Here is a 17,445-nt window from a genome sequence, read left to right as displayed (position 1 = left end):
TTTTTTCCTGAATTTCTGAGGCCCCCAGCTTTCATTTTCTACAGTAGAGAGAAGTTACAATAGCAAACGTTAAATATATTTTCGCTAATACAAACTTCCAAGAAGTCCACGGCATGAAGGTGTTCTAAATTGCAGATACAGAAACTTGGATGGGACAGCTAGATACTTCCCTCCGAGACCTTGCAGAACGTGCCTAGAAGTTCATGCTAAACCTGCACTGGGCAGCTGTCTGGGTTGCCAGCACAAATACACAAACTTGTGTGGCAGCTTTCTGACTCACAGCCCCCCTGAGTGTATGGCTGGTAACCAGGAAGAATGACGTCACCTTTTTACTGTCCGTTCAGTGTGAGATGGCCATGTCCTATGTGCTTTAACCTGTATTGACTCAATTCCCATAGAAACCTGAGGGAGTACATTTTATTATGCCCACTGTACAGAGTGGGAAACTGAAGTAAGTGCAGATGTTGTAACTTGCCCAAGGTGCTTCTGGTACCCATGATGTCTGCCTCTTAGCTACAAACATTTAGAGCTGGCAGCTGCTTTTTTAACCCCTGGAGTAGAAATGGAGGTTTATTAGCATTAACAGCCCACATTTTGGTCTTGTAGCATTGCCAGGGTCTGTAGATACCCATGTCTCCTACATCTCCACTGTGTTTCTCTTGAGTCTTATTAAGGTTTAAGAAATTATACCTTTGTTTCTCTCTCTCTGTCTCTCTCTCATACACACACACAAACATCCTCATTGCACAGTCACACTGAGACTTTTGGAATAAATATCTGAGTTATTGGAGACCTGCTAGGTTACTCAGAGGGTAGCCTGACTCTATATTCTCCTCGATCTTTATAACAGATCTTTTTTTTTCATTAAAATATAGTTGTCAAATTTATTTTCATTAGTTTGCCATTTTATGAAGAATTCCTAAGATTTGTGTTTCTTGACATGCAAGAGTTAGCAGTCATAGCTCAGTTACTATAAATACTGCTGCTTGGAAGCAGCACCACCATGTTAGAGGTTAGACTAGAGACTTTATTACTGAGACCCTATTCCGTCTACATGGAATCAGAAGGTTCTGAACAGCTGGTTGGGAAGGTAGCCAAGGTGCAGGAAAGATGTCTGTGCTTCCTTTTCAAGGGCAGCCAACTCCTGAACAGTAGGTGCCAGAATATCCACATGGCCTTTATAGTTTCCACCGCCAGCAGCCCTCTTTTGACCGTAGGTAACTTTCCCATCAAACTCATCCACTGGAACCTTTATATCTGGCTCAACCTGGGAAATAGTGCAGTTCAGGTGTTCTTCTATCTCGGAAAGTAGCTGCATTTCATTGTACCAGATGGTACAGCCACCATCTTCCTTGAGCCTCGTGTTATAGCATCCTTTCCCACGGTTGCTGCATACATGATACCAAACCTTTTCTTTCTCTGTTGCCACCAGGGAAATGGCCAGGCCCATTCTTTCAGCTCGCCCTACTCTGCCAATCCGGTGCACATAGTTCTGTTTTTCATCAGGCAGGGTGACATTTATAACATAAGGAACACCATGGATGTCAATGCCTCTAGCAGCTACATCTGTGCAAATCAAAAATCTTACGTCTCCTTTCTTAAATCTTTCCAAGTTCTGCTTTCTCTCATGAGGCTTTCTGTCACCGTGAAGACATACACATGAGAACTGGTGTCCTTTTTTATCAGGTCCTCCTCCTTGTTGCATAAAGTACTGCTTCAAGTTATCACAGTCAATTTTAGTTCTACAGAAGATAATTGCTTGATCCATCTTGTGTTCCTTGATTGCTCGGACAGCATACTCCCCCTTAAGTATTCTAATAGCTTCAGACCACATCTCTGGACTGTTAGCACCAGGTCTTGTGTTATCTTTTGCATGTACATCATCAGTTCGAATGTGGTTCTTGCCCAGCCTTTCCCAGAGCTTGTCAGTTTTCGGATTTACAGGGACAACTACATGGTGCACAGTATCTGGAACAGAATCTTCCACTTTCAAATCAACCCATGTGGGAAAATGCATTATCTTCTCAGATAGTTTCTTTACATCGAAAGAATGCAAAGTAGCAGAGCAAACAATCACCTGGAGTCTTTTCCCATCAGAAGTAATCTGAGGAATCTGTCTGTGCATCCTGTTAATGAAGTCAGAGTAACCTTGAGAGAGAAGCCCATCTGCTTCATCCAGAACCAAGAATCTAACTTGAGACAAGTTGAGCTTTCCCGTTGATACCAAATCATCTAATCTTCCCGGAGTACCGACGACAATATCAACCCCATTATCCAAAACTGAGAGCTGATCCCGAGCCGCCACTCCCCCAATTATGAGCAGTTCCCGTAACTTAGGGTTATCAATATACTTCTTAAACTGCTTGACGTTGTTCAGGGTTTGCTCTGCTAACTCCCGGGAGGGTTCCACAATGAGAGCTTTTGGAGCATTAGGGAGAAATTTTGTTTGTGAAACCTGTGCATTACCTGTGTGGTGCGACTTGACAATATAACTATCGGGAGCCTTGGAAATAGCAACAAAACCATCTTTTGGTGGAAACTTAAATTCTTCTTCACCAAAGTTAAATTTCAATTCAGCATTCTTTAAAACACAGGCGGGGAAGAGCGCTTGATTTTTTATATGTGCTGGTATTTCAAATGCTAGACCAAGGTCTTTTCCATTCTTAGAGAACTTCACATGCCCTTTATCAATATCTAAGTAGCACCCAATAGTATCATGCATAGTGAATTCCTCTCCGTAATTATCAAACTGTTTATTATGAGATTTCTTTCCTGTTCCACCGAAGCCAAATCCAAACTTGTCAGTACCTAGGTCTAACGAGGCCTGCATGGTAGACCACCCAACTCTGCACAGGCCTTGGCCACGACAGGATACCTCGTAGTAGTGTTTCCCTTTCAGCAGTCCTCTGGTCGCTCTGCACCCATGCCACTCCTTCACTTCTCTGCTCTGACAACACAGGCCATCTGACCCAATAGCAAAAGCAGATCCTCTGTCATATGGGTTCATTTGCCATTTGTTGAGCACTGAAGCACCGGTTTTAATAGTAGTTTTTCCTTTCTTTCCTTCCTGTTGGTCTTTCAGAGTCTCATACACTATCTGGATAACTGGAATACTAAAGGCACCAGTCTTTCCACTTCCTGTTTCTGCTGCCATAAGGACATCTCCTCCTCCTAGGATCAATGGGATAGATTCTGCCTGGATATCAGTTGGTAGAAGCCAATCCATTTCTTCCACAGCTTGTGCAATCTCAGGCATAACACCCATCTCGGAGAAGGCCGCCATCTTCGCTCACTCCTCCGCCGCTCGCTCGGTCCTTCCCTCCCTCCCTCCCTGCAGACACGCCGACCTCTTTATAACAGATCTTAAGTTGGATGCTTAGTAAATATTCATTGAACTATACTAACCCCCAGCCCACTGCTCCCAGAGTATTTATGAGGTCCCCTGCGTCCTACTGGCTTCTTCATCTCCTTGGCCCCCGTTGAACACTTTTTAGGTGTTCCCCCTCTTTTTCTGCTGTCTGCCCTTGTTTCTTTGTTCCCTGCTGAGTTGTGAAAGAAGTGAGCATCACCAGCCTTTCAGCCTTGTCCCTTTCTCCCTTGCTACTGTGCCTGTGATGCTTGCTGAAGTAAAAGAACCCAAGTGGGACTTGCTATGCCTGGCAGTTAGGATGCTGTAAGGATAGGTGGCGTGTCTCTCTGTACAAGACCAGCATGCTATCATTTTCACACCCCTGCAAATGCTCTGGGAGTTTTCATGCTGCACTGTCAATCAGTCGTAGGAAAAAGACATGATCATATGTATTCTCAGTGTCTGCTGCTCTGTGATGTACGCATTCTAGGAAGATGCACATGTGTGTTCTAAGTGTGCTCTGTTGTGTACATATTCCAGGAGGATGCACACGTGTGTTCTAAGTGTGCTCTGTGATGTACATATTCCAGGAGGATGCACACGTGTGTTCTAAGTGTGCTCTGTGATGTACGTATTCCAGGAGGATGCACATGTGTGTTCTAAGTGTGCTCTGTGGTGTACATATTCCAGGAGGATGCACACGTGTGTTCTAAGTGTGCTCTGTGGTGTGTGTATTCCAGGAGGATGCACACGTGTGTTCTAAGTGTGCTCTGTGGCGTGTATATTCCAGGAGGATGCACACGTGTGTTCTAAGTGTGCTCTGTGGTGTACATATTCCAGGAGGATGCACACGTGTGTTCTAAGTGTGCTCTGTGGTGTGTGTATTCCAGGAGGATGCACATGTGTGTTCTAAGTGTGCTCTGTGGTGTACATATTCCAGGAGGATGCACATGTGTCTTCTAAGTGTGCTTTGTGGTGTACATATTCCAGGAGGATGCACACGTGTGTTCTAAGTGTGCTCTGTGGCGTGTATATTCCAGGAGGATGCACACGTGTGTTCTAAGTGTGCTCTGTGGTGTACATATTCCAGGAGGATGCACACGTGTGTTCTAAGTGTGCTCTGTGGCATGTGTATTCCAGGAGGATGCACATGTGTGTTCTCAGTGCCTGCTGCGCTGTGGCATACGTATTCCAGGAAGATGCGTCACTCATTAAAAATTGCTTCTGCTGGAGAAATGGCTCAGTGGTTAAGAGCACTGACTGCTCTCCTAGTGGTTCTGAGTTCAATTCCCAGCAACCACATGGTGGCTTACAACCATCTTTAATGAGATCTGGTGCCCTCTTCTGGCCTGCAGGGATATGGACAGAACACTATATACATAATAAATAAATCGAAGAACAAAATAAAATAGTTATAAAAAAACCATTTGGAAGGAATGTTGTATACATAATAAATAATTAAATCTTTAAAAAATTATTTTCTAAGATTGTTTTAAAAATAAAAATAAGAATAAACTTAAAAAAATTGCTTCTGAGAAATGGGTCCATATACAAGGCATAGCCCCTGTGTGGATGCTGTCTGACTTAGGGTTCTTGTAGTGCGGGAAAGGTGAAATGTGATGCAGGTAAGGAAGTGAGCTTTAGGCTTATGAGATGGCGTGAATCCTTAAGGTTAGCTCACAGCACTGGCACTCACTGCCACTTAAGGGGAGGCAGGCTCTTCCCAGTGGCCAGGAGTAACTCAGCTGCAGTTCCTGCCACGATCCCATTTCAGTAGCTCCCCGTGGCCTCCCCGTGGACCACCACCCTCCCCAGAAGTTGCATCTAGTTTTCTGTGGATCTTTTTCTATCTCCGTTTGTAGAAAATGTAAGTATTTTATTATTTCCTTTTACAGTTTCATACATGTATATGATGAAGTTTATTCCCTTTCTCCCATACCTGGGACCCTGTCCAATCCCCTTCCTCCCAGCAAGCATTTTATTTCATGGGTTACTTATTATTTCTCCCAAACACCAGGTCTAGTCCTCAGAGACTGGAGGGTTAAAGCAGCTGAGAGGCAGTGATGGTTGATGGGAGGTCATGGGTAATAATGGCTCAGCCCAAGGAACTCGGATGCCCCACCCCATCCTCTTGTGCTGCCCACCCTTTGTCCTGTGTACTTGCTTCCTCCTGTCCTTTAGCCTGCTCTGATTTTTCAGTGTAGTTTTCTGTTACAGTTAATCTCTCTCTGTGCCTCTCTCATTCATTTTCAGCCTCATCTTATTTCCTCTTTTCTTCTCCATCTTAATTCCATCTTCTCTGGTATATGTTTAGCTATTAGAAAAAACCCTTTCGGGGCTGGAGAGATGGCTCAGTGGTTAAGAGCACTGGCTGCTCTTACAGAGGTCCTGAGTTCAATTCCCAGCAACCACATGGTGGCTCACAACCATCTGTAATGAGATCTTGTGCCCTCTTCTGGCGTGTGGGCGTACATGGAGGCAGAATACTGTATACATAATAAATAAATCTAAAAAAAAAGAAAAAAGAAAAAACCATTTCACTAACCAAAGTGCAGATAGGTCTGTGCCATGCTCAGCCATAGTGGGACATCTCTGTCACACCCACACACCCCAAGATTTAGTGAGCATCTCAAAGGGGTGGCACGTAGATTGATTGTAAGAGCCAGAGGTCTAGGGAGCCCAGGACAAGACAGTGTTCTTCTGGATTCAACATGGTGTCACAGCCATGCACTCTCAGAGCAGCTTGTACTGCGCCAGTCCTGCATCCCAGTGTGCTTAGGGAGGGGTCCGCCAGGACCTGCCCCTAGCTGAGGAGCAGATAACAGGAGGAGAATCAGTTTTCTTAAGGGATGTGGTTCGCGGTAGGTTGACTTTGTGCCTGTGAATAGCCTGATACCATGAGTACATGGGCAGCGTTAGTTGGACTCCATTATCAGAAAAGTCAGAGAGAATGAAATTGAAATTGGCAGGGAACATAAATGGGGAAAGATCCAGGAAGAGTTGGTGGGGGACAAGGGGGGAGTAAATAAAATCAATATGTATCAGATATATGTATGAAATTCTCAAAGAACAAAGTTAAAATGATGTATTAAAAACAGGACTAGCTTAGGAGTACACTGAAAAGAATTATTATTTAGTGTGTGTGTGTAGGTGTCTTTTTTGAGACATTCTGACTCTATAGCACAAGCTTTCTTTGAGGTCAGTAGGTAGGCTACAATAGCCTCAAACTTACAGCAATCCTCCTGTCTCAACATTCCAGTGCTTCACACCTGCTGAACTACACGAATTAAAAGAAAATTCGCTCTGTTTCTGAATTTAAAAACAAAATAAAGCGTGGTAGATTCATAGACACAGTGATTGGAAGCTTTGGAAAATACACTCCTGCTATGTCCAAGGAGTTGGCACCGGTGGAGGGCAGGGATGAGCAGGAAGCAGGAGATTAAAGTCAAGATGGAAATGCCAAGAGTTGAGAAGGCAGAGAGCCGGGGAGAAAGTAGTGTCTTTATGTGACAGTTCCATGCATTAGTGTCCTCTACTGTTTGGAAAGTCAGGTTGATGGAAACAATGAATCTGTTGATGCTTCAGAGGCAGGCTGTCCTGAAGGGTCCCTAGCATAGTGAACTGTGCTGGACTGTGGCTACTCCTGTTATCAACTTTTAAGGTATGTAGAATGCTGAGACTTTCAATTTTTATTCTATTGGCTCTCTTGTTTGAGGAATACGATAGACAATGAGTCGGTACCTGCACAGGTTCATATCCGGTCCCCAGTGGTCCTTGGCATAGGTGTGTGGTCCGACCCCTCTCCTGTGTGCTGTTTTGAGAGACTGTCTTAGCCATCTTGGTATTTCTGTAACAAAATATCTGAGGTGACACACTCTAAAGACAAGCGAATTATTTAGCTCACAGTTCTGAAGACTTGGAAGCGTGGCATCAGTGACCGGTCAGCTCTGGGGAGGGGCGCATGGCAGACATACAGTGACAGGAAGTGAGGGAGTTCACTTGGTGACACAGGAACCGAGAGACAAGGGAAAGGCCAGGCTCACTCACTGAGACATCATTCAACCTGCTTAAAGATCTTTGCTGCCCCTACTCTGTACCCCACCCTAAAAAGTTCACCACCTCAATGCCACATTGAGAATCCAGGATACCACAACGCCAGGGAGTCAGGCTCCCAGCACACGATTGGAAGAGCCTGGGTGACGCAATGTGGTCTTTTGCTTCAGAGCTGCGTGGTAATCAAGAGTCGTGTGCTTATGTTTGCATTTAGAACGGTTACTTTGGAAACGGTGCAGAGACTGGATTTGAATCAGGGATAAATAGCTAATCGACATATCAGGGCAGGGAGAGCAGTGCAGTGGGAAACTGGCACCTCAAGTAGAGAAGGGGACCAGGGCCTGGTGGCGCAGGCCAATAATTCTGGCTGCTGGGAGGCTGAGGCAAGAGAATAACAAGCTCAGCCAGCCTGAGCTACGGTGAGATCAAGGCTGGCCCATGTGACTTAGTGAGACCCTGTCTCAAACAAGATGAAAAGAGGGCTGAGGCTCTGGGTCAAGGTACAGTGCTTCCTAGCATGCAGAGCGGCCGAGGTTTTGTACCCAGTACCAAGGGCGGGGTTACACGGCTAAGGAGTACACAAAAAGACAGGAGTCTGCTGTTATTTTTTCTCAGTATTGGGACCCAGGCTAGCCACCACTTGTGATCTTCCTGTATCAGACTCTGTATCAAAATTCACTTTTGAGTCGAATTCTTCTAATTCTTCTGGATTAGGGTGTACACTTCTCATTTCGGGATTCCTGGATCCTGGTGATGTCACGTTGCCTTTCAAGTTGTTGGGGGAATTCTTGCATTGGCGCCTGCCCATCTTTTCCTTCAAATGGAGCCAGGAGAGGCCTGATGTCTTGGACCAGTCTTTGCTGTGACTAACTCTCTAGGTGTATCTCCTCAGTGTAGGGGCAGGAACCGTTCCCTTCCAGATGAACTCCTCAACACCAAAACATGGATGCGTGGTATTCCAATGACCCGCGTAAAGAAGGCCGAATGCAAGGGGTCGGGCGGGGTCGAGTAGAACACAGGCGACACTGCAGTACAAGCTGGAGGTGCCTGCACTCCCTTTCGGGGGTTGCTGAGGCCTGCCCGCTAGGCAGGCACTCACTGCTCTGGTTGGGTAGCCTTAGTGTAGGGGCGTTTGTGCTCTCTACCGGGACCGTCCGCCCCAGGATAGTACACACTCACCCGTCCCGATGAAACTTCTCGGCACCTACACAGGAACTCCTGGATGCCCCAATGAGCCAGGGACTAAGGGAAGTAGGGCGCAGGCAGAGCAGGTCCAGGAGATCACAGCAGAGACTGCAGCCCCAGCAGCAGGGGCCCGCTTTCCCTGGCGGGGACCTTGAGGCCTGCCCTCTAGTCAGGCACTCACTGCTCTGGGCTGGTAGCCTTAGTGAAATGGCAGGAAACTGTTCTACAGCAAAGGACCTTGCAGACAAGGCAGGTTTGGGGGTGGGGGGGGGCGGGTGTGTAGGAGAGCAAGCCCTGCAGCAGGAGCTGGGGGAGGGGCGTTTGTGCTCTCTACCAGGACAGTCCGCCCCAGGATAGCACACACTCACCCGTCCCGATGAAACTTCTCGGCACCTACACAGGAACTCCTGGATGCCCCAATGAGCCAGGGACAAAGGGAAGTAGGGCGCAGGCAGAGCAGGTCCAGGAGATCACAGCAGAGACTGCAGCCCCAGCAGCGGGGGCCCGCTTTCCCTGGCGGGGACCTTGAGGCCTGCCCTCTAGTCAGGGACTCACTGCTCTGGGTTGGTAGCCTTAGTGAAAGGGCAGGAAACTGTTCCACAGCTAAGGACCTTGCAGACAAGGCAGGCTTGGGGGTGGGGGTGGGGGGCGGGTGTGTAGGAAAGAAAGCCTTGCAGCAGGAGCTGGGGGGGGGGGCGTTTGTGCTCTCTACCGGGACAGTGCGCCCCAGGATAGCACACACTCACCCATCCAGATGGGACTTCTCAGCACCTATGCAGGGATTCCTGGTGGCCCCAATGAGCCAGGGACCAAGGGAAATAGGGGGCAGGGAGAGCAGGTCCAGGAGATCACAAGCAGAGATTGCAACCCCAGCAGCAGGGGCCTGCTTCCCCTGGTGGGGACCTTGAGGCCTGCCCTCTAGTCAGGCACTCACTGGTCTGGGCTGGTAGCCTTAGTGCCAGACTCTGTATCAAATGCTGGGATCACAGGCGTCTGCCATCCCATGTAGCTCAGGTAGCCATGTGTTGCCAGGATAGCCAGGAAATGGTAGATGCAAATCTGGGGCTAAGTTGATGAGTTTCCACAAGTAACAGGGCATCCAAAGGACATGCTTGTACCCCAAAAAGCTTTAAAGAGACTCAGGAATTCAGGAGAGTTTTCTATACTTGATTTTAAAAATTATCTCTTGCTTTCTCTTTAAAAACGTACAGTAAATAGATACATGTTTTTATTTTTTTTCCTAGGGATCAGTGATCACATTAAAGTGAAAAAATCTTTATATCATTGATAAAGAATATATTATGGTTTAACGATATAGTTGGAGCCTACAAAACACTGTCTTTATACTGTGCACTGGGGGAACAGATTTGTATATCTGGAAAGGCCCACAGGGATATTACTGTGGGGTGTTTAGCTTTGTATGTAAGAACCACATCTGTGATGGTTTAGCATTTTGTTATTTTGTTAGTCGGATGAATAGCTGTCGTTTTGTATGTGGTGGGTGTGTGGGATGATTTGGGGCAGATGGAGTGATTGTGGGCTTGGTGCTCTGTCTCTGTGCCTTCCTGACACCCATTCCCATTGTTCAAATAGATGAGTGTCCAGGTATGATGTGCTTGTGGCCTTGGTTTCTCCAGCTCGAGGGGAAAGTCTTCCCAGTTAAGAGAAAATGTGGACAGAAGACAGTAGCATACATTTGTTTCACATGTGCACATGGTATGGACAAAAGACAGTAGCATGTGTTTATTTCACATGCACACATGGTATGGGCAGAAGACAGTAGCGTGCACTTGTTGCACGTGTGCACGTGGTGTGGGCAAAGACAGTAGCATGCATTCGTTTCACATGTGCATGTGGTGTGGGCAGAAGACAGTAGCATGCACTTGTTGCACGTGTGCACGTGGTGTGGGCAGAAGACAGTAGCATGCATTTGTTGCACGTGTGCACATGACTGTACTGTCTTAAGTGTGACTCAGCATTTCTGCAATCTTTTATGCATGACTTTTTAAAAAAAGCACCAGCCCCATTAAGTCCTAATTATATTAAAATTTGCCAGCAAGTCTTTTTATTATGTAATTTCCCATGTTTAATATTTGAATGTTATTACTCCTTTTCCTTATGCTCTCATAAGGAAGCTTGAGGAGTAACACCAGAAACCGGTTACATGTTTTCATAGTTCAAGCCATGCTTCTAGCTACCCTCCCATTCTTATAAGGACAGAAAGTCCTTAGTAAATTGCTGATGCATGTGGCAGGTTGATTCTGAAGCAAGTGGGAAAGGCCAAGCTGGCTGAGAGCAAGTTCGTCTGGTTTGTGACCCTAGTGTGGCACCTGATGCATGATGGTAGTTTCAATCTGGATAGTGCGTGGCTGCAGGAAGTTGTACCCCTAGTTTAGGGATATTATACATGATCACTTGTGAGGGAGAAATGCCAAGATAAGCACACTGAAATGTGTGGTAGATGGTGACCCACATTCGTAGGCTTTGATCTTACTGCACTTCATCTTCCATTTTAGACTCTGCAGCTCAGAGCTCTTAGCGGTGTCTCATGATTGTTCTCTGCGGAGAAATTGTGACTGTCGTTAGTTGACGCAACCGTTACATTAGTGGGGTGGGGTAAAATGGGTCACACATTTTCTGATATTTTATTTCCCACTGCTAACAAATTGTTGAGGCTTTGAATGGCAGAATTCTTTTCTACGTTGTAACCAGTTCTTAATGTCCTGTGGGCAGTCTGCGTAGACTAGGGCCGTAGTTTCCCAGTTTGCAATGGTCCATTCCCGGGCACATGGAGAGCTTTGACTTTATGGGTTAGAAAATGTGTGTTATGATCTCAGTAGGATGGAGTGGCGATGTGAGGTCAAACCTGTTTCTGTCCCCTTGTGACACCCACTTTACAGCCACAGTTTCTGTTCTGTGTGTGTGATGTAACCAAAATGCCAGCTGAACCCCAAGTGTCTGAATAAAAAGTATCCTGTCTTTATCCATAAGGAAAAGGTAACTGAGACCACGTAGACTTCTTTTTGTAAAATATAATTTGAATTATGGTTTAATTACGTCAGTTTCTCCCTTCCCCTCTTCCCTCCAAAGCCATCCCCTCTAAACTCATGGCTTCTTTGTCTTTAATTAATATTGTTATACACACATATAAATGCATAACTATATATGTGAAGCGTGATTAATAAAAACTCAGGGTCAGAAATTGGGGTTCAACCTGAAGATCTGAAAACAAAGCAGCCAGCCACTGGCTCTTACCTCAACCTCAGTCTGAAATGGCGATCCTGCCTCCTGAAATCTCAGGAGACTGTGTGTCTGAGAGCTGTCTTCCCCCTTCCCACAGTCCTCTCTAGGGCTGGGATTAAAGGTGTGCACCACAGGGATTAAAGGCAGGCACTACCCAGTTTCTGTGACAACTGGTGTGGCTACTGGGATTAAAGGTGTGTGTCATTATGACTACTGAGATTAAAGGTATGTGTTACCATAATCTGGTCTATAAAGGCTGACCAGAGGGATTGACTCAGATCCTCAGGCAGTCTGTATTTATTAAAATACATTTGAAATGCCACTACACATACGTGTGTGTGTGTGTGTGTAACCTGCTGAGTCAGTTTGGTGTTGCTTATGTGTGTATGGTTTCAGAGTTGACCACTTGATGTTGGGTTCTTCCCACAAAGACGAAGTCTTCCTCTCTGAGCATTTCTTGGCTGCCTGTAATTTTTTGTCTAGGGGTGGGGCCCCATGACTTTCTCAACCAGTTTGTTTTATGTTAGAAACCCATTACTTAACGTCAAAATAAAATAAATTGAAGCTTTTTAGGTATCGTACTTCAGAATATATTTGTTCTTAGAAACAGTCTGTTGAGACTTATTTCAGAAGATAAATGGCTGAACTGCTATTCCTGTGTGGTATAGTTTGAAAATAGAAAATAATTTAACTAAAATAAAGTTAATGTGCTCAACTGGATTTATTTTTTATAATAAAACAGTTAAGAAAACGGATCTAGTGATATTGGAAGCATCAGGAAATGTCTAGGAGAAAGAGGGAGAGCCTGTGATGTAAGCGTCTTTTTGGCACTCTACATAAAATGACACCCGAAGCTTCCCAGGCCAGCCGCTTCCGCTCTCTGCAGTTTTCTCTGGCCTCAAGACCGGGCTTCCCTCACACACCGTGAGCAGCTCTGGTAAGATGGGACCTGATGCTGGGATTGCTGAAGGCATTGTTTAGTGAGTGAATTCTTGTAGCTTTTGGTTTGGTTTTCGTCTTTCTTCAGGAACCTTGGATCTTTCCCATGAGAAAGCTCTCAGTAGCCAGCATCTGAAGTCTGCACTTACTGATTTCTGTCCTTCTAGCCTTCTAATGACTTCTAGAGCTTCACGATACAGCCAGACTTGGGGGGAGAATTCCAAGATGGTATTTTCGGAATGTTCTTCACTATTCAGTGCATGCGTGCGTGCGTGAGTGCCTGCGTGTCTGAGAACCAGAATTCCTGGAGAATTCTAGAAGTCTAGAGAGAGTTGGGTGTTTACTCGGGGTTACAGAAGTTCTGAGCGATGAAACTGAGCCTCGAATCGATTTCTCTGAGACTTGAGCCCAGTGGGTAGAGCCCAGCCCCTGCTGTGGTAAGGGCTGTGAAGGGAGGGGACGGCCGAATTCGCAGCGGGTGAGCAGCATATCAGTAGAAACGCCGCAGTTCATCGCCAGAGGAAGAAAAGGAGGACATGGAGCGGTCTGCAGATCCCGAGGGGCTCCAAGGCCTCTGCGTGGGCCTTGCACTGAGATCAAGATGTGAAGCCTAGTGGTGATTGTCCTTCCCCACTCTCAGACACTCCCTACGGGGACTGGAGACAGAAGGGAGAGAGGGTGAATGAAAACGGCAGGAGAAATGGCACCCATGCTTAAGTCTTTGATAAATTAGTAAAAATTGTTAAGTAGCCTGTGAACGTGTCTCTTAGGGACTGTGTGTGACCAACGGGGAATACATATACATAAAGTAGTGTGGCCACGCCTCGGTAGTGTGCTTGTCTTGAGGGGAAAGGACTTGTGCAATGGTCTGAGTCGTGAGCAGCACCCACACACACTTTTTCCAGAACCTGTGGAAATGACTGACAGCAAACCGGTTCTCCAGGCCTGGGTGTTTGGGCACTACCACAAAAGTTAGCGAAGAAGCCTTTGTTTTAAGGAAATGAGTTGATAATATTGGTTGCCAATAACAGGGTTATTGGCAAGTGGAAAGCAGGTTTTGAACGTGTGCTTGTGGCACCACATACAGAGTTCCCTGATAGGAGTAGAAGTGAGTCTTAATGCGTGTGATTTTAATACTGTTAGAATAAAACCTGCTATCTGCCATCTGGGAGATTGTCAGAGCTCAATGGATTTTAATGCAGGCTGTTAAAAAATCATGTGTAGGTGAAAAACTATACTCCAGGTTCGAGACAGAGCAGTGGATTTTAGATGCGATCGTGAACAGTTTGTTCGTCCGTACAGTTTAGGTCCCGTGTTGCAAACCTTTGACGCATTTGTCAGATTCTGTTGTGACAGCTCTCAAATGTCAGGATTATCTAGAAGGCCGTTAGGATGCGCCTTCCAACAAAACGGCGTCCCAGCTACCGGTGCAAGTGTTCATTTGTTTCCACATTTAAAACAAAACAAACAAACACTTGTTTAAGGAGCAAAGAAAGCAAGTATTTTGTTTATTGTGTTTCTCCCAAAGCTCCCTAGGCCTTTTAGAGTGCTTTCAGATGACTCAAACATTAATGTCACTTATTCTCTTCCCTAAAAGGCTGGAGGCAGGGTCACCTGCAGAGTGGACTCAGGAGCTTTGTGTGGTCCTGGGGTGCTGTCACAACCTCCTGCAGCCTCAGGGAGGCGAGTGCTTTCTCTCGCTCAGGAACAAGGAGTCCCAGAGCCTGCACAGCACACTTCCTGTCCTGGTGTCCCAGTGGACAGAACTGGGTCACATGCCAACTCTACCACCACATGGCTTCCTGTGAGTGGCTGAAAGTTGTTTAATTTAGACTGCATGGATATACTAAGGCCACACACACACACACACACACCCTCTATGCTTGGCCAGTTAACTGGCAATTCATTTGCCTACGTGTCCATTAAGAAAGGCAGCATGATTCTGGGATGTGGTCCCACAGCTGCCATTGATGAACTGTGTCCCTGCCTGTCTGAGCCCTGGCTCCCTCTGTGAAGTGAGGGCCTGGACTGGAACACTAGCGCTGTGCTCATTGACTTCTTGGTTCATTTATTACCCACTCGTCCCCTCATTCAGTGATACCTGCTATACTTACCCTCACGCAGGACACAGTGGAGGATGCAGATCCTCACTAAAATGCTGTCCATTTACCCACAGAAGCTGCCCACCAAGAGCACAGTGAAAGCCCAAAGGCGCAGACCATCGAAAGTGGCTTTTCACTAGCAGGAAGTTCGTGAAATAGTTTAATGCCCTCAGCAAAGAGCCCGTGCCGCAAAACTCATTAGTGGACCATTACATTGTGTGAGTCTTCTCTCGTCTTATTAAAATGTAAACGTATTCAGCAGGGAAATACAGAGCGCAAATGTGTTTGAAGCATGATAAGGCTCCAGGAGGCTGCGAATGCTCCTGCTTACTCAATACCAGAAAGAGGGCGAGATAGAGAAGCAGTCTGTTCCAGAGAGCAAGACAGCCCTGAGAAATGCTCTGTTCTCTGAAAGCCAAGGACACACGTGCTGTAGCTCTCAGATAAGATGTGCAGGGAGGTTTTGTTTTTTTTTTTTCAAACCAGGCTACTAGGATTTTGCAGCCCTTTATCATGCCCAGTGCTATTTAATTTTTCATATTGAGATAGCCCAGAACACTTATATCAGAGAAGAGGATTAGAAGTCATGTGATCATCTCCTTAAGTAATGCTTGAATCGTGGTGAGGTAAAGCAGAGTTTTTAAGTTGATTTGGGTACCAGTAAGTGGTTGTATCAGGATGAAGATTTAAGATTCCTGAAGAGAAAGTCTTGGCAATAGCTGGCATTATCCCTGGGGATGGGAGTCTCGGTCACTGAGAGTCATTCGTTGAATTATGCAGAGTGCTCAAGGGGAGGCCGCATTGCTGTGGCAATCTTGTGACCTCTCTTCATTTGGTCTGAGTTTGAGCAATGTGATCTGAAATAAAAGTAATTTCTAAAAATGTATAATTATTGTGCTCACAGCCACAAGGCTAAGAACTGGGATTATTAACAACTTGAAACCAAACACGGGTGATTCATTTATTCGTTAGATATGTATTAAGCACTTACAATGTACCAGGCGCTGCTCTGTCACTGGGCAGACAGTAAAGATCTGCGTCCTCCAGGGTCCTTCTGTTCTAGGGTATGCAGGGTGAACCAGCAACCTCTTCAATAAGACAGTTTCTTGTTGGAATAAATGCCTTGAAAAACGCACACCAAGGAAACGGGTGGGGGAGTTGTTGGGGCAAATGATGGCCTGACACTATTTTAGATTAGTTTTTTGTTTGTTTGGTTGGTTTGGTTTGAAGTTGTGTATTTTTGTTTGTTTGTGTTTATTTGAGACAGGATCTCCCTATGTAGCCTTGCTTGGCCTGGAACTCACAGAGCTCTGCCCGCCTCTGCCTCCGAGTGCTGTGTACGCAAGGCAGATAACTTGGAGGAGCTAACCTGAGATCGTTAAAGAGAGTCTTCCGTGAGATTACTGGGAACACGTGCAGTGCAGAGAGAACATACACTAAGTCCTAGGCAAGAACTGACTTGGCACATCTGAGAAGCATAAGATGGCAAGAGCCACAGGCAAAGTGCTCTGGGTAGGGTAAGGCTGGGTAGGGTCAGGCTGGGTAGGGTAAGGCTGGGTAGAGTACGGTCAGGCTGCGTAGGGTATGGTCAGGCTGGGTAGGCTCAGCTGGGTAGCGTAGGGTCAGGCTGGGTAGGGTAAGGCTGGGTAGGGCAATCTCACCAGATCCCTCACAAGAGTGTAGGTGTGAGCCTGTTCCATGGGAGGCTCCTGGGAGACAATGAGAGTGGTGCGCCCTGTCTTTCATCTCTAAAAACTGACTGTAGTCACCAATCTGATTACAGGGGAAGACCAGCTCAGGCACCCTCTCCATTGTTGCTAGGAGTCTTAACTGGGGCCATTCTTGTGGGTTCCTGGGGGTTTCCCTGGCACCAGGTTTCTTCCTAACCCCATAATGGCTCTTCCATACTCTGGTATTATGTTCTGCTATGCTGAAGGGCAATGGAGCTTGAACTGGAACCTCTCAAGACTGTGAGCCAAAAGAAACTTTTCTCTTTACAAGCTAATTGTCTCAGGTATTTTTGCTATAGTGGCAGAGCAGATCTGCCGCAGGAACAAGGGGCTGGAGTCTCAGAGGCCCTGCCGTGTGTCCAGCCTACCGGAGACCCTCCTACTAGAGATCCTACCTCTCTTCAAGGCTCTGCTGCCTCCTATTAGGGCTGCAAGCTTGTAGCAAGGAGAGGCCGCTTGATCTTCCCAGCCACCCAGCTAGCTTAACCCCAAAATAACCACACAGAAACTGTATGCATTAAATCACTGCTTGGCCCATTAGCTCTAGCTTCTTACTGGCTAACTCTTATATAAATTTAACCCATCTCCATTAATCTGTGTATCGCCACGTGGCAGTAGCTTACTGGGTAAAATTCCCAGCATCTGTCTCCCGTGGCTCCATGGCTCTCTGTATCTGCCCTTCTTTCTCCCAGCATTCAGTTTCGTCTTCCCCACCCACCTAAGTTCTGTCCTATCAACAAGCCAAGGAAGTTTCTTTTTTCACTAATGGTAATCACAGCATGCAGAGGGGATTCCCACATCACAAGCTGGCAACCTAAGCCTCTAAAATATAGGCCTTTGAGGG

The 17,445-nt window shown here is 46.3% G+C and overlaps 2 protein-coding genes across 3 annotated transcripts in view; one reads left to right on the top strand and one right to left on the bottom strand.

The window, feature by feature from the left end:
* The window catches only part of Fig4 (FIG4 phosphoinositide 5-phosphatase), a 119,561-nt gene that overhangs the window by 85,308 nt on the left and 16,808 nt on the right, over positions 1-17,445 (top strand). Inside the window, exon 23 of one of the 2 annotated variants that reach the window (XM_057761487.1) lies at positions 12,573-12,673. The exons of the other annotated variant lie outside the window; for it this stretch is intronic. Within the exon in view, the coding sequence (XP_057617470.1) occupies positions 12,573-12,576 (4 nt within the window). The 3' untranslated portion in view covers positions 12,577-12,673. Of the gene's footprint in view, positions 1-12,572; positions 12,674-17,445 lie in introns of those variants that run through there. 2 annotated transcript variants of the gene reach the window in all.
* LOC130869396 (ATP-dependent RNA helicase DDX1-like) lies at positions 877-3,313 on the bottom strand. Its single transcript, XM_057761488.1, has one exon. It carries the CDS (start codon positions 3,281-3,283, stop codon positions 1,061-1,063), a length of 2,223 nt encoding a protein of 740 aa, XP_057617471.1. The 5' UTR covers positions 3,284-3,313; the 3' UTR covers positions 877-1,060.

The sequence above is a fragment of the Chionomys nivalis genome, chromosome 2 (genome assembly GCF_950005125.1).
Source record: "Chionomys nivalis chromosome 2, mChiNiv1.1, whole genome shotgun sequence".
In the NCBI taxonomy this organism is placed as follows: domain Eukaryota; kingdom Metazoa; phylum Chordata; class Mammalia; order Rodentia; family Cricetidae; genus Chionomys; species Chionomys nivalis.
This window is presented reverse-complemented; position numbering and strand designations above follow the sequence as displayed.

Coding starts and splice junctions, on each gene's coding strand:
- LOC130869396 (XM_057761488.1), bottom strand. CDS start 3,283: ATGGCGGCCTTCTCCGAGATGGGTGTTATGCCTGAGATTGCACAAGCT.